This window comes from Ictidomys tridecemlineatus, chromosome 12 (assembly GCF_052094955.1).
Source record: "Ictidomys tridecemlineatus isolate mIctTri1 chromosome 12, mIctTri1.hap1, whole genome shotgun sequence".
In the NCBI taxonomy this organism is placed as follows: Eukaryota; Metazoa; Chordata; class Mammalia; order Rodentia; family Sciuridae; genus Ictidomys; species Ictidomys tridecemlineatus.
Window position 1 is genome coordinate 58984042 of NC_135488.1, and position 15500 is coordinate 58999541.

General features: G+C 45.0%; 1 protein-coding gene across 1 annotated transcript in view; it reads right to left on the minus strand.

Annotated features, from left to right (window-relative positions):
• Positions 1-8010, minus strand: part of Hk2 (hexokinase 2) — a 59717-nt gene extending 51707 nt beyond the window's left edge. Inside the window, exon 1 of the mRNA XM_005329391.3 lies at positions 7488-8010. Coding sequence (XP_005329448.1) covers positions 7488-7550 — 63 coding nt within the window. The 5' untranslated portion in view covers positions 7551-8010. The remainder of the gene's footprint in view (positions 1-7487) is intronic.
• Between the last annotated feature and the right edge of the window lie 7490 nt (positions 8011-15500).

Here is a 15500-nt window from a genome sequence, read left to right on the forward strand (position 1 = left end):
AGAGCACTTGCCTAGCACGCAAGAAAAGCCTTGGGTTCAATCCCTAGTACAGCAATAATTAATTAATTAATTAGAAAATGGGTATGGAGGAGGCAACCTAAAAAGCTCTCATTAACCCTAATTAAAGTAGTCAGGTAGTTTGTCTGGCTTCATTCCTTCCTTCCTTCAATGATATAGAGAAAAGAAAAAGGTTGAGAGTAGGTCTTTTGAGAATACAGACCACCTCCAGCTTTTAGGGGCCAACCAAGGAGGCATGGTGAAGGAGGTCAGAACGTTGGGTAGACGTGGGGGTGGGCACTAGAGCCTGGTTTTCAGAGCCTGACTCAATCTGCTGGTGAGCTGTGAGATAAGGCTTCATATCAAGGTCCCTCCAGTGAAGGAATGTCAAGGAAATGCTTAGAGATCCAACAGCACAAAAAGTTTGTGACTCACCTGTAAAAGAGGGTGGCACTCCAGGGAAATGTGTGACTCTATTCACAGGAACAAGGTCAAGACTCCAGACCTCCAAACTGGGTTGTTTGGAGTTTTTTTGGTTCTGGTGCTGGGGGATTGAGCCCAGGGCTTTGCACAGGCTGGGCAAGCACTACCTCTGAGCTACACCCCTAGCACCACCACTCCCCACCCCACCCCACCCCACCCCCTTTTTTTTTTTTTTTGAGACAGGGTCTCATTAAGTTCCTGAGACTGATCTTGAACTTGGACTCCTCCTGCTTGTCTGCCTACAGGCATACACCATACCCGGTTTCTAACAGGAAACAGGAGTGAGTATTAGAGGGCCAGAGTGTGAGTTCCACACAAAGGATCCTTTGAGGCTTGTCAAGAAGTAGGAGCACCCTACTACTCTCAGCAGGAGGGAAGACATGAGAGTGGGAAGACACTCTATGGCCAGGGGTCTGAATATGAGGAGCAAAGAGCTCCCTGCTGAGACCCTTCAGGAAATCTCCAGGAGTCAAGGGGAACCAAGCCTCTCAAGGCCTGTCTTATGATTCTTTAGCCCTGGATACCTCAAAGGCTTTCCTCAGTGGGAAGACAAGGCCTATGGCAGACACGAGCAAGGGTGAGCAAGGATCCAAAAGGTAAACTCTACAACAGAAGAAAACGTCCATAGGGAGAAGCCTGAGCAACTAACTGCCCTTGGGGTCTCTACCCTTGTACTTCTGGGAACTCGCTGGGGAACAGTAGGGAGGGCATTCACCAGTGAACAAAAGTGAGTAAACTAACACCATGATCATTCAATGCAACTGTGTTTCTCATGGCATCACAAGGAAGATGCTTCAACCTGGGGTATACCAATGGGCAAGACATCCCAGAGATCACCAAATGGGGGTGTGCCTCAGAGAACCAGAAAGAAATCATGTTAGAGGAGGGGATCAAGGCTGGCTCTCCTAAGTTCAGGTAAGAGATTTTAGAAGCTGAAAGGGACGACAGAGATGTTTCCTTTTTTCCCAGCTCCAGGACTCTCCCCGAACCCAGCCCTTGGTCCTCTGATCAAATCTATCATAAGGAAGCACAGGCAAGCTAGTACCCACATACTCTAAAAGAAGCTCATGGGAATTATTTTTAGGTCCAAGTAGGGCCTCTTTCTGCTCCTGTCCACCTGGGTAAGGCAGGAGGGTAGGTAACAGTGTCTTTCTTTTTTCCTTCTGTGTACTATTATTTCATTACATAATAACTATATGTCCATAATAGTTCTAAGAGCTTGACATATTAACACTTTCTCTGTTTAATCCTTAAAACGGTCCTCTTTAGGATGGTATTCAACAATCTCTCCCTTTTATAAAAGAAAGACACTGAGGCCTAGAGAAGCTTCAAAACTAGCCCAAGCTCACCCTGTCAGGATTCAACCCCAGGGAGCCTGACTCCATATCTCACTATACAGCCTCCCCCAAGAACTGCTGGACTGTCCCTGTACCCCAGTGGGTATCACTGGCCCCTCTCCTCTGCTCCGCAGCTATAGCAGCTCCTGAGCTCAGGTTTCACCAGGTCACACACCTGCCTTGTCCTTAAGCCTGGCAGATACTCAGCCTCCCTAGAAACTCCAACACAGCCACAGCGAGAGTTTCCCCAGGATAAGAGCAGACTTCTTTCCCACTGGTTTCCTGGAAAATAGGCACCGCCTCCATTTTTCTGGTTGAGAACAGAGAAACCTCAATTGGCTCCTACTTCAGGAAACCCACCCTTCAGGGAGAGATCATGGGCATCTGTCGACAGCTGGAGACTGGTAACCTCACCTTAAATTCCTTATTTGTAAAAGCCTATCTCCCACCATGACTTCCCATGATGTGACACACTACTGAAAGCTGAGGGCTTTGGTCTCAACCAGGGCTGCCAACTAGCTATACAACCATGAATGATGTACTTGAAAATTGAAAGGAAAAAAGGGAAATGGGCTATGTTCTTCTAAAGCAGTTTCTCAACCTCCACTCTACAGGCATTTTGAACCAGATAATTACTTACAGAAAATGGGGCCGGGGTTGGGGGGACGGGATGGGACAGGACAGGACACGGGATGGGTATTTATCATCAATCCCTCAGCTTTTACTTATTAGATGCCAATAAAACATACTCACCCACCAATGTGACAACCCAAAATGGTGACAGACATTGCTAAAGTTGCCCAAAGCAAAAAATTCACTCCTAGTTTTAAAATACTGCTCTAAAGGAATAGAAAAAAAAAAAAAAACAGAACTCCATAAAGCTCTACAAATCTTGACTCTGTTGCTGGGATAGGCCCTCACGAAAAAATTTTCTGGCCCAAACTGTCAAAAGCACCAAGGTTGAAAAAACAGTTTTAGAAATAATCAGGAACAACCCCTCCAGTGCAAGAAAGAGGGGCAATGTCAAGAGGCATCCAATGAACGTGGGGTTTGATTTGCCACACCCCACCCCTACTGCTTTGAAATGGCAACAACAGACAACACACAGTGTTAGAAAACAAACCGAACTTGCTGACTTCAAAACTCCGCAATGATAATGAGGAACCTCTTATCAAGAGTTGGTCTTTGAAACAGGAAGTATCTAAACAAAGGAGGCCCACTTTCTGGGGCACCCAAGATTTTTTGGTACATCAGATCTCCTTACTCCAGCTGCCACATTTAACTCTGTGGTTTGTGTTGCTCTGATTCTCCCTAGAAAAGGGCCCTCAACTGCCTCCAAACTCCTCGGGGTACTAGAAAAGTTCAACTTTGAAAAATGAAAAAAAAAAAAAGAAAAAAAAAAAAGTAAAATGCTGACTTTGGCTGAGCAGCCTGAGGGAATTTTAATCCCTTCAAGAATAAAGAAAAAAAAATGCTTCTTAGTGAATAGGATCTTGGCAAATGGATGATTCACAAAAGCTACAAAGTATTCTTACTACCACCAACAGCTGCCTTCTGAGCAACAGAAGGGGTTGTATTAAGACAGTAAAATGTTACAAACTGAAAAAATGACACATTGTACCTGACAGTTAACCCAGCAGAAATTAATAGTCAAAAATAATTTTATTAAGATTTTAGCAAGTAGTTTACTATTTTAACCCCTTATCTAGAGATTAATTGGCACTCACTCCCCACCATGGCAATGTATCCTCTTTAGGTTTAATAGCCATAAGTTTATCTTTTCCTGGAGACTTAGCTCTCCAGATAAATGCAAAGTGTTTCTGTTTCCTACATGGTACCCAGAAAGCCTTGCACCCTTAGGTGAAATAAAGAAAGAAGGAAAAAAAAAAAAGAAATTAAAATTCTTATCTGTCTTGATTCTGGTTGCTGCTGAATCATTCTGCTTCCAAGATGCTCCCCTCCAGTCCACAGTTGAAGGTCACCACTTGCTTATACAGCAAGAAGCCATAAGTGAGCTCTGTATATTCCAGAATTGGCATAAAATGTTTTTCAATCTACGTGTATCAAAACAATTTGATCAATGGATAAAGGAAGACGTAAATGCTTAATTTCAGATCTACAGTTAACTCTGCTGATTCTTATTCCTACGAAACAAAAATCTTGTAGTTTGTATATTAATTTAACCCAATAAAATGAATCTTCTATTTCTCCAGATAGGACACAAAGCCTTGATTGCTGAAACAGGAAAGGTACCCCCTTCTGTCTTTCTGCCACTCAGGATCAGTCTTAGGCCATAATCCCAAGGAAAGAGTAGCCCTGAGAACTGCATTTCCTTCTGCCCATCTGCCCATTTTCATCTGCCCATTCTTTATTCCACTTCTTTCTCCAAGAAGGCCTCCTCTTTCATTCTCACTGAGTGCCCACCTCATTGGCGGACAGAAATCGTGGTGGTAAAATTGAAATAGTCAGAATTTGGCCTGTCCTGAGGAAGGAACTGAAACTGAAAACCACCAACTCTCATGTATGGTAGAAATGCAACCAACACCATGCAAGATTCAAGTGCAGCAACGTGGGCACACAGGAGGAGTAATAAAAAGCAGGAAGAGGAAGTAGCATTGGAGCTGGAAGGGGTCATGTTGAGAAAAGCTAGGTTGCATGTTCAAGGCCACAAGGGCAAAGGTGGAATGACCCAATGTGAACGGCATACACTTAAAGGTATGGCAATTCAAGTCTTTGGGGAATGAAAAGAGGGAGAGAAGGAAGAGGCTGAAGATGAAGGATGGGGTCCAGGACATGCAGTAACCAATACAAAGTAGTCAGAGGCTTTTGAAATAATTCAGTCTAGCTCCAAAAAGAGAAGAGAAATGGGGAAACTTTAGGAGGCCTCTGAAGTAACCCATAGACCAGCTGACAAAGGTGGAGCAGTCAGAAAGGAAAATGATTTCAGAGCTCCCAACAGGAGAGCTAGTTCTATTTCTGGACATTATTGAGTACAGTTGCTACCAGTAGGCATAAATCAGTAGTCCACTATGTTCCTCAGAGGTAGGCAAGTAGTGGTCATAAGCATGGTGCTCTTACAAAAAGAAAAATAAGCAAAAAAAACAACAACAACAACAACAACAACAACAACAAAACCCACCACAGTGCTCTTGCAAAAAAGCTAGTGACCTTGGGCAAGTTACTCTGTGCTTCAGATCCTTACCAGCAAAATAGGGATGCTCTTAATAATGGGTTACCCTATGTCTAGAGCTTAGGACAGTGGCCAGGTACAGAGTAGATGTTTCATGTTTGCTCTTGAGTTCCAAAGTTTCAATCAGCAAAAGTGAGCAAATAACCCTTAGTGTCACCCTAAAGACCAAAATATTAGGATTGTCCATAGGAGACAAGTGATTCCTAATGTGCCTAGTTCTGGACAGGTGACATAAACCTTCCATGCTCTCAAACTAGAATAGGTAAGATGATATCATCACAGAGGAATTTCAGAACAGTTCAAATAAAGACCTTTCCAAATGACTATAAAATTAAATTCAAACTTCATCCTTTTCTCCTTAATTCTTCCATCCAGAAATTCATTCTGATTCTTTTCTTACTTTCCATGTAACTACAGCTAGAATCAAACAGCTTTGCTCACCCAAACTAAGAACTTAAATCTGAGATCTGACACCTGGTGAGTTAAAGGTCTGATTCAACTCTGCCCCCATTGGTAACTTACAGGAAATACATCCAAATGTTCTCAGGGACACTTCACCGACTGAAAGGTAGCTCCTAGAGAAGAGGAGCCTACAGGAGAGATATTTTCACTTGGTTGTGTCTCATCATACTTCTCTAAAATGGACAGGGCTGCTCCCTTATGCATCTTACAAAAATAAATAGTAAGCCCAAAGCAGTTCAAGGTCCTGTGGTGAATAAGCCACAAGACATTAAAACTCACTTCCAGATTCTCTGGCTAATTTTCTTTCCACTCTGGAATCCGGGGAGATGACCCCCATTCCAGACCCCAAGAATAGTACAACTTCACAGTTCCAGTCTTATTTCCTCTGAAGGAGAGAAAAGCAAACTTGTTCAAGAATTCAAATGTCCTGGAGCGGTATTCACTCAACTGAGACCTCCCTGGGATTAATGATCCTCCACTTTGTATTTTAGAGCTTGCCAAGAGATGACAGTCTCCCCCCCACCCCCACCCCCACCAGTTAACTCCTATCTTGGGCAGAGAAGCCTACAGAAATTGCCAAGATCCTGCCAGCCCAAAGACATGCTTTTAAATAAACTGAATTAAAGTGCAGGGCCAAATCCCAAGAAGGGGTCAGAAAGTAAAGACATTTACAAACAGAGTAAACCAGCGCCTCTGGATCCCCCTCAGGTCTGAGGTTCATCTGCCATGGCTCTGGAAACATCAAGATTATAACCTACCATTCTTTCCTATGCCCTCAGGACCGCCAAAATGGGAATATGAACAGCTCGCCCCAAAGAACGATGTCAAGACATTTTCCCTAAATAAGTGTTCCCATTGGACCCTGAAATCTCAAATATGTAATTGAGCAATGCTGTCATTACCTCACAGCTATAAAAGAAAACTCCCACCCACCCCCAGCCCAGACCATCCCCTCCCTCAAATCATAGTCAAGGACTCAGGCCAGGAGCCAAGGTATTTCAGAAACTCAATTCTCCCTCAGAGTGAAAGCGCCAGGAACCTGGCCCTAACTAACCCACCCCCACCTTCATACCCCGAGGCAGGGAGAGAGAGGGCTCGCAGCAGGGCCCGAGGCTCTTTCTTATGTAAATGAACCGGCAGGCCGCCGAGGGAGCTCGGGTCTGGGGGCAGCGGAAAGCGCAAGGGGCACCGACAAGTCGGGGCCTGGCGCAGGAAAAGGCTCATTTTCAGAACCACAAAATCTCAAAGAATCTGGGGAGGGGGAGGGGGGTCCTCTCCGAGCAACTTCTAAGAGAAAACCAAAAAGTAACAAAAACGGCGACCCCCACTCGGAGGCGGGACCCGGGGACGCGAGGCGGAGCCGTCCAAAGGCAGATCTGCTAGGGGGATGTACGCCCCTCGTGGAGCCTCAGTTCCGGGCACCTCAGTTCCGGGGAGGGGGCGCGGCGGCAGAGCTAGTCTGCGCGCTTTCCCGCTCCTTCCTGGGTCGTCTTTTCCTCTGGCCCTCCTCCGCAAGGCGAGGAGGGACGACAAGGGGGAACAGCACGCCTCCTAAACGCGTCCTTAAGCGCTGGAGGCCCCCAGCAGCCCCACGCGGCCGCGGCGCCTCCTCCCCCAGCTACAGTTCTCCCCACGTGCTCTCGCCGGAACTCAGGCTACCGGAGGGGGGTTCCTCCCACGTGGGCCCAACAGTCCTAGACTACGTGCCGAGCTACCCGCCCTTCCAAAAGAGGCTGGGGAAAAGGGGTAGGGGGAGAGCGCGAGCGCGCACGGGATAGCAGGGAGGAAGAGAGCCAGGCGGTGCTCGAGCGCTGGCGCCTCGCACGCGCGCACAAGTCTGCCAGCGCCTAGCGGACGTGGCTCCTCGCGCCCAGGAGTTTCCCAGCTACCCAAGACTTTTCCTGCGTCCCAATCCCTGAATAAGGAGGAAACGGGTCCCGGCAAGATCCAAGAGTTTCCCGGAGAACACGCAACTTTATCGGAAGCGAGCCAACCCGCCCCAGCCCGCCACTACTTACTTTCTGCACTTGGTTATGGTTGAGCTCCGTGAAGAGGCAGGCGATCATATGCGAGGCAATCATCCTGTTGCGGCCAGGCGGCGCCGACTTGGGAAACTGAGGCGCGAGTGTTTGCAGGGGAAGCGGGTAGCGAGGTCCTAACCGCTTTGTATGCTGGCCCGGTTGCCCGGCAGGAGCGGGGATTCCTGGCGGTACACAGAGAAGGTTAACGCGGGCTGGGGGGTCTCGAGTCTCTAAAAACAGGTTTGGAGAGTCAAAATTGCTAGAAGGCGCCTAAGTATCGCTCCTGGCGACGAGTCTGGATGCCCAACGTCAAGGCGCTAACTTCTCCCACAGGGTCACTAAGGCTCAACTTAGCAAGAATCACAGCCCGACTCCACTAGGGCGATCGGACCTATTGGGCTCACTCGCGCTATGCTCCCTCCCGCGTATCTTAGCTGAATGACACGGCGTTGCCAGCGGTGGCCTGGGACTCCAGCGCTGGGGTTCGTGCAACAATGTGGCTTATTGAGGGGCTGCCGGCTCATGGGCGGGCGGGTCAGTGACGCGCGCAATCTCATTGGCCGCGCAGGGAGGGTGTGTGCGCCCGCGGGCCGCCCGCCGGCACGGGACAACCAATCAGCGTGCACAGCCCGCGGGCGCGGCCGCTCCGACACCCGAGCGGGTAAGCTACAGAGACTCGCCTGGGGCAGGGGGCGGGGCTGGGCGCTGGGGATGGGACGTGTGTTCCGTGGCAAGAGGCTGGAACGCAAAGGCGCATGAGCCACCGCCGCGTCAGGCTCGGCTACGGGTGGGGGGCGCGTGATCTCTGGCCCAGGAGGCGTGGAATGACTGGAAAGACAAGTCACTGGACCCGCACACGCCCTGGCCCAGTCGCGGAGAAGGACACCGTCTGGTATTTGGAGATCATGTGAGGGGTCCCCATCACCCAGTCACACTTCTGAAGCATCCTGGTTCTCACCCTAATTTAGGGCTCAACCGGTCCGCCTAACGCTGATGCAAAGGGAGCCGCCTTGACTGCTTGCTTACTCTCACAGCCATTAGAACAGTCGGCCCATCTATCCCTCACCCCACTGATAAGCTATGGGTTTTACTAATCCTGTACTACATGTGAGGAAACTGAGGCATCCGAGGCCTCATGGCTAACCAGTGGTGGATGGTAAAAGGAACCCATATCCGTTTTGACTTTAAGATCTTATTCTCTTCCCCATTATTGTATCCTTCCTTTCTAGGAGCAGGAATGAAGAAGGCAGGAAAGGAGTGTTGCCTGCAGCTTTGGGTCTAATATGTGGGCAAAGATAGGTGATAGTAAGTGTGAAACTGGATGATCTTGGACCTTGGTGGGTGGAGTGGCTTAGAGATACTGAGAGAAGCAAGTTCCCCAGATTTACATATATTGAGCTGGGGACCTGGCTCAATGGTTAAGTGCTTGTCTAGCATGTCAAGGCCCTGGGTTCAAGTCCTAGTATCAAGAAGAAGAAAACAAGAAATGAATGTTCATTGTTAGGGAAAACACACACACACATGACCCCACCTTTCAGCAAAACTTATAAGCTGTGTACACTTGCCAAATGCACATCCTCAGCCTTCTTCCTCTTTATTCCAGTCAGGATTGAAACCAAACTGCTTTGATCATAGTCACCATAATGGCCTATGTGTTGAAAATCTTGTGTTCTCTTCTATCTCCTGCCCTTTTTCTTCCTCCATCTCTCAAAGATTCTAGGGACAGTTGTTCACATCCTGCATCTGGACTTACCTTCAGACACCCAGTCAGAATCAGATGCTTCACTCTAATGGCTTTCCACTAACTTCACTCCCCAGGCTCCTCAATTCCTGTTTTCTATACTGGTGACTGCTGGAGTATTCCAGGGCTACCTTCCACCCTATTCTCTGATCTTGTTACATTCTCTTCCTGGGTAATCCCTCCAGATGACTGTTATGTCATCTACACAAGGTGACTCACAAAGATAATTCTACAGCAAGGACCTCTCCCAGAGCTCCAGACTTATTCCAACTGCCATTTGTCATCTCCAAGAAGTGAGAGCATTGCACACTTAATATATACAACACTGGATTCAACTTTTTTTCCCCCAATTTTTTCCTTGTCCAGTTGTGTCAGCAAATGGCATCCTATTCACTTTAATCATCCTTGATTCCTTCTTGCTACTCACCCTCACATTAATCAATCCATCAACAAGCAGTCAGTCTGACCTATCAAACTGACGCTGAGTATTGATGACATTTCTCTCTCCATGTCTTTGGACACATCCTAGCCAAGCCACCAATAACTTAGCCAGAGCCAGTACTACTGTTTCCATTCTTTTCTACCCCCATGCATGTTGACCCCTATGATGTCTTTTTTTTGGGGGGGGGGGCGGTTACTGGGGATTGAACCCAGGGGCACTTAACCACTGAGCCATATCCCTATCCCTTTTTAAATATTTTATTTAGAGACAGGGTTTCATTGAGTTACTTAGGGCCTTGGTAAGTTGCTGAACTGGCTTTGAACTTGCAATCCTTCTGCCTCAGCCTCCCAAGTTGCTGGGATTACAGGCCTGTGCCACCACTTCCAGCTTATAAAGTCTTTTTCAACCAGGAACCAAAGTCATGTGTTTAAAATACAAACCAGACTGTCTTTTCCTGGCTCAAAGCCATTTGCCAGTTTCTAGTCTTTGAATAAAATTTGTACTAACAATGAACACCAGACTTTAAGATCCCTGCTTCCTTCTCTATCCTGTAAGACTTTCCTCAGTACACTGCTGAGCACTCACTCTGGCATGCTTTCCTCGAAAATGCCAAGCTCTTTCTCACCCAAGAGCCTTTGCTCTTTCTTTTTCTTTGATCTGGAATATTCTCCAGACCTGTTTCTTGCTGCCTTTTCTCCCTCAATGAGGTTCATCTCAGATATCACCTCCTCAGAGGGCTTTCCTCTGACCAATTTTTCTCAAGTTCCCAAGTCACTATTATTTGGCTTTGTTGATTTCCTATTCTTTCTCTTCTCACTAGAACAAACTACAAAAGGGGATAGTCTGTGTCTATGTTGTTCCCTCATATTTGCAGTGCCTAGAATGGTGCCCTTCAAATAGTAGGCATGTAATTAGGTATTTATTGCATAAAGTAAAAGAAGAAATCCTAAAGATGTCCATGGTTCACATTTTGTATAGCAGTACAGAGAGTTTAGCTTTATATGCTTTATATATCGTTTCTCAAATGTTTCCCACCTCTCTACCCCAGTTCACACACTCAGTATCTCTCGCCTAATTACATCAGCCTCATATCTAGGTTTCTGTATTTAGATATCCAGCAGACTTAGATATCCAACAGAGATGTTTAAAGCAGGAAGTGATATGATCACACTTGCTTTTGTAGGACAATAACAGCCCTCCATTGGATAAGGGAAGAGGGTCAGAGACAAGAAATGAGAGAAACTATAAGATAAGGACCTGAGCCAGTGAGCTGGCTATGGGTTTAGGTGTTATGAAGTCTGAGGCTGAATCAATGGTTTGGGCTAGAGGCAGGGGGTAAAGAAGAAAATGCCTGCTACCTAGAAACACTTGAAAAGCCAAAATCCCTGTACTATAAAATCCATTGTCCCCAGGCAGGTGGGACCAAAGCCAGTGAGACCAGGGCAACTGTGATACCTTTTCCACAGACTAATTGTAATAGCCCCTCCACTACCCTCTCTAGTCCCATTTCATGTGGACCAGATAATGATCACAAAGTGCTTTAAGTCTTTAAGTATAGGTTATCTCTTACAAAGCTCCCAATAATCCTGGGAGATGGTTGGAATAGGTATTGTTTTCTTTCTGGGTTTCTTTTTTTTTTTTTTTTTAACCATACCAGAGATTGAATCCAGGGGCAGTTTACCACTGAGCCACATCCCTAACCCCTCCCCCCCCCTTTTTTTTTTTGAGACAGAGTTTGAAAACTAAGTGTCTCATTAAGTTTCCAAGGATGGCTTCAAACTTGCAATCCTCCTGCTTCAGTCTCCCTACTGGCTGGAATTACAGACATGCCCCACTGCACCCAACTTTGGAGTAGTTATTGTATGTGCCACAATTCAGACATGACAAACTAAAGGGAAACTACCCACACAACACTGAGACTTGTATCTTTGATTTCTTTGGACTCCAAACTCCACACCTAGAGTTTGTTATTCATTGATTCTCACACACACAGGCACATGTGGACATTGAAAAGTGATGGACAATCATACAATGTACACTCCATAGCTCCATGACAAAAATCAATCAACAAATATTTATTAAACCCTTACGATGATTCAAGGAAACAAACTATGATTCCTGGGGCTGGGGTTTTAATTCATGGTAGAGCACTTACCTAGCATGTGTGAGGCACTGGGTTGGATCCTCAGCACTACATAAGAATAAAAGGGTTAAAAAATATTCTTGCTGCTAAGGGATTAACTGTTTAGTCAGAGACTTAAAAGCAACACATGTGACAAATATTATGGAATATAAGAAATCTATCATTAACAAATCAATGTGTCTGTGTCCTTGTCTGTTTTTTGATTTGGGGTTTTATGTATTAGGGATTGAACCCAGGGATGCTTTACCTCTGGGTCCACCCCCAGACCTTTCTCACTTTATGTTTTGAGACTAAGTCTTCCTTAGTTTCCCAGGCTGTACTCAGACTTTTCATCCTCCTTCCTCAGGCTCCGGAGTTGCTAGGATTACAAGCATGAGTCACCATGCCCAATATGTCTACGTCTTTACCTGCTGTAGAGTTTTGGAAGAGCGAGGTAGAAGACACAGGCCAATATCAACCAAGGGTGGTCTGACTAGATGTGGATGCCAGCTTTCCAATTTCATGCCAGGCTGGTGCTGGCACTGTCCCCACATTACACTGGCCTGAGCCTGGCCACTGGACCTCATGAACTATCCTAGAAAGACACTACTTTGCCAAAAGATCTCCCTCTGCCAAATATTATTTTTGTCATTGCTGTTGTCGTTGTTGTTGTTGTTAGGATTTATCAAGTTGCAGCATGGGATCATGTAGAGAATTTTAGGAATGAGGGTGGTGGACCTGGCCTGTATATAAATTTCATGTTATTTTTAATATTGGGCACTGACAGTCTGTATAATCTCTTGAATTTTATGGTTCGATTATAATGAATAAATTTCAGAGATTGGGAAATTTAAAATTTTAAATTTATTAAATAAATTTCAGAGATTGGGAAATTTAAAATTTAAAAATGGAAGCCACAAGGTTTCACAACAATCTCATTTCATTTGTAAGAGGTGCAAACAGGACCCATTTAAGCTAACTTAAAGACAAAAGGAGGTTATTGAAGAATATTAAACCCCTTATTGGACCTTCTGGAGGATCAGAGAATTAGGCTTGGAAGCTAACCACCTGAGAGTGATGCCTAGGCTCTACCCTAAAACTCTGCCAGGGGAAATTCTATTGCTATGGTCACTGGGCTAGCATCTCTGCTCATACTCCTGATGCCAGACATGGGATGCTATAGCCAGGATGTGCCACATTTGCCCTTAACAGCTGGATGTCTGTCTCTCTGCACCCTTGATGGAAGGAATTCTATATAGCATTTCCTTCTTCAGGGTATTGACTTTTAAATTGACATTTTACAGCTGGAATAGCAGAGATTTAGTCCCACACCCATGGCCTAGCTGCAAGGGAAGCTACAAAAGCAGGCCAAGGAGTCAGGAATCATAAGGTGGAAAAATCTCAAAATATAAAAAAGATGTTCAGGGCTGGAGATGTGGCTCAGTGGTAGAGCACTTACCTGGCATGCATGAAGCCCTGGATTCCATCTCTAGCATCACAAAAAGAAACAAAGTTTTTCAAAGTAGTCTGGGAAGTCCCAAAGCTTGGCAAATATCCACCACACCCAACAGTCACTGACTGTGCTACATTGAAAAGTTTAAAATGCATTTAGACAAATTGACCTTCTAAAATCCAAAATGCATCAAAGGACTGAAAAATAGGATATCTGTACTCCATGAGTTAAATTGGGGGGAAGTAGTCAGTAGGCAAATTGACACCAGAAAAACTGACACAAATGAATTGACAATGAGCCAGATGATTTGGCATGCTGACCCCACACACAAGGTGTGACCCAGAACCTATCCACAAATGCATGCAGTGTCACAGCACATATAAAAAAAGCCACTAGAAATATTGCCAGGGGGACTGCTCCAAGACCATCCCAGATATGAGGGCTACATGTCTAAATTTCTTATCCTAATGGGCATAGAGCCATGAGAAGGGTCTTGTGGCATGGGAGGCTGGCATGGGAATGCCAGTTGGTCTCGGGTCTTTCCAAGCCCTAGTTTTGTCATCTGCAAAGTTCATGAGATCAAAAGATGGAAAGTGTGAAGACTTCCATGTAGTGAATCCTGAATACCAGTTTCCTAAATGCATTGTTCATAATGACAACTCCTCTGTGCAATAAGAACTCAGGGCTTTAAAAAAAGTTCAGGTAGCAGGAACATCAAATGTAAAGTCCCGGGTATGTATGATTTGTTCCCAAGAGAAGTACAATGGTCTGGTCCAGATCAGTGTGGAATGAGACCAGAGTCATGCAAATGATGATGAAGGTTTCTGTTAGACACATGGCAGAAGGAAGTGGTGAAAGAAGTGAGAAAAATGTGAGAGGCAGCCTGGACAGGACATGATAAGTAATTAAACGTGAAGGGCGGGGAGAGGTGGAAGACTCCTGGACAATGGTTCTAAGCCTTGACGGCTCTTTGGGACAGGATTGTTTTGTTGATGTTGTTGTTATTTTGTTTTGGGTTTTAGTCAGTACTGCATATTGAACCCAGGGGCATTTTACCACAGAACTACATCCTAGTTCTTTTTATTTTTTATGTTGAAACAGGGTCTCAAGGAGTTGCCAAGGCTAGCCTTGAACTTGCAATTCTTTTGCCTTAGCCCCAGGGTCACTGGGATTACAGACAGGCACTATTGAGCACAGTTCACTTTAGAGAATTTATGAGCCATAATAAAACCCTTAGTCAGTTTGGCTTTTATTGATGTTGCTGGCAATTCTAAACAACATCAATGACAAAGTACTGCTTTCTAGATGAGAACAACCCTCCCTTCCTACCCCTTATGTACCTATTATGTGAGGATCACCTGGAGAGCTTTTAATAGTCCTGATGCCAAATTAACAACGGATGTTAATGGCATCTTTTCTTCTATTATAACAGTGAACAAAAAGACAAAATTCCTAGGAACTTAATCCCTGCAAGGAACTCAGGAGACTTGAATACATCGGGAGGCCTAACAGTAATTCATGAATTTCACATCCCCTTAGGTTAATCTGTAAATTTAAAATGCAATATATCTAAAAGTAATGGATTGGGCTGGGGATGTGGTTCAAGCGGTAGTGCGCTTGCCTGGCATGCGTGCGGCCCGAGTTCGATCCTCAGCACCACATACAAACAAAGATGTTGTGTCCCTTGAAAACTAAAAAATAAATGTCAATCTTTCTCTAAAAAACAAAAAATTAAAAAAATATATAAAAGTAATGGATTAAAAAATCAACAAACAGATTCTAACATTCATATGGAAAAGTAAACAGGACTACTCCCAAAATTTCTGCAAATCCTTGGGAAAATCTTGTTCATTTGCTTTTTAAATCAATATTGTTGAATCGCAGCCATTGTCTGAGAAAAACTAAAAACCTAAATGCCATAAAAGTAAAGACCATAAAAGAGCACCGATTAAGTCATCAAAAATATGTCAAATACAAAAGGTTTGTTTTCCTACGATATAGAGACCTTCTTCAATTTACTAAGGAAAATGCATCCAACCTGTGGGTGAAGGACGCAGAGTTCACAGGAAAATAACAAATAACTATTTGACATATGAAAATATGACTAACATCACCCACAAATAATAAAAATACAAGTTTTACACTCTACTGACACTTTTTGCCCATCAGATGGGCAAAAATCAAATAATGATAACACACCTTACCAACAAAGTGAACAGATCTTCCAAGGAGGAAATGAAAATGGTGAAACA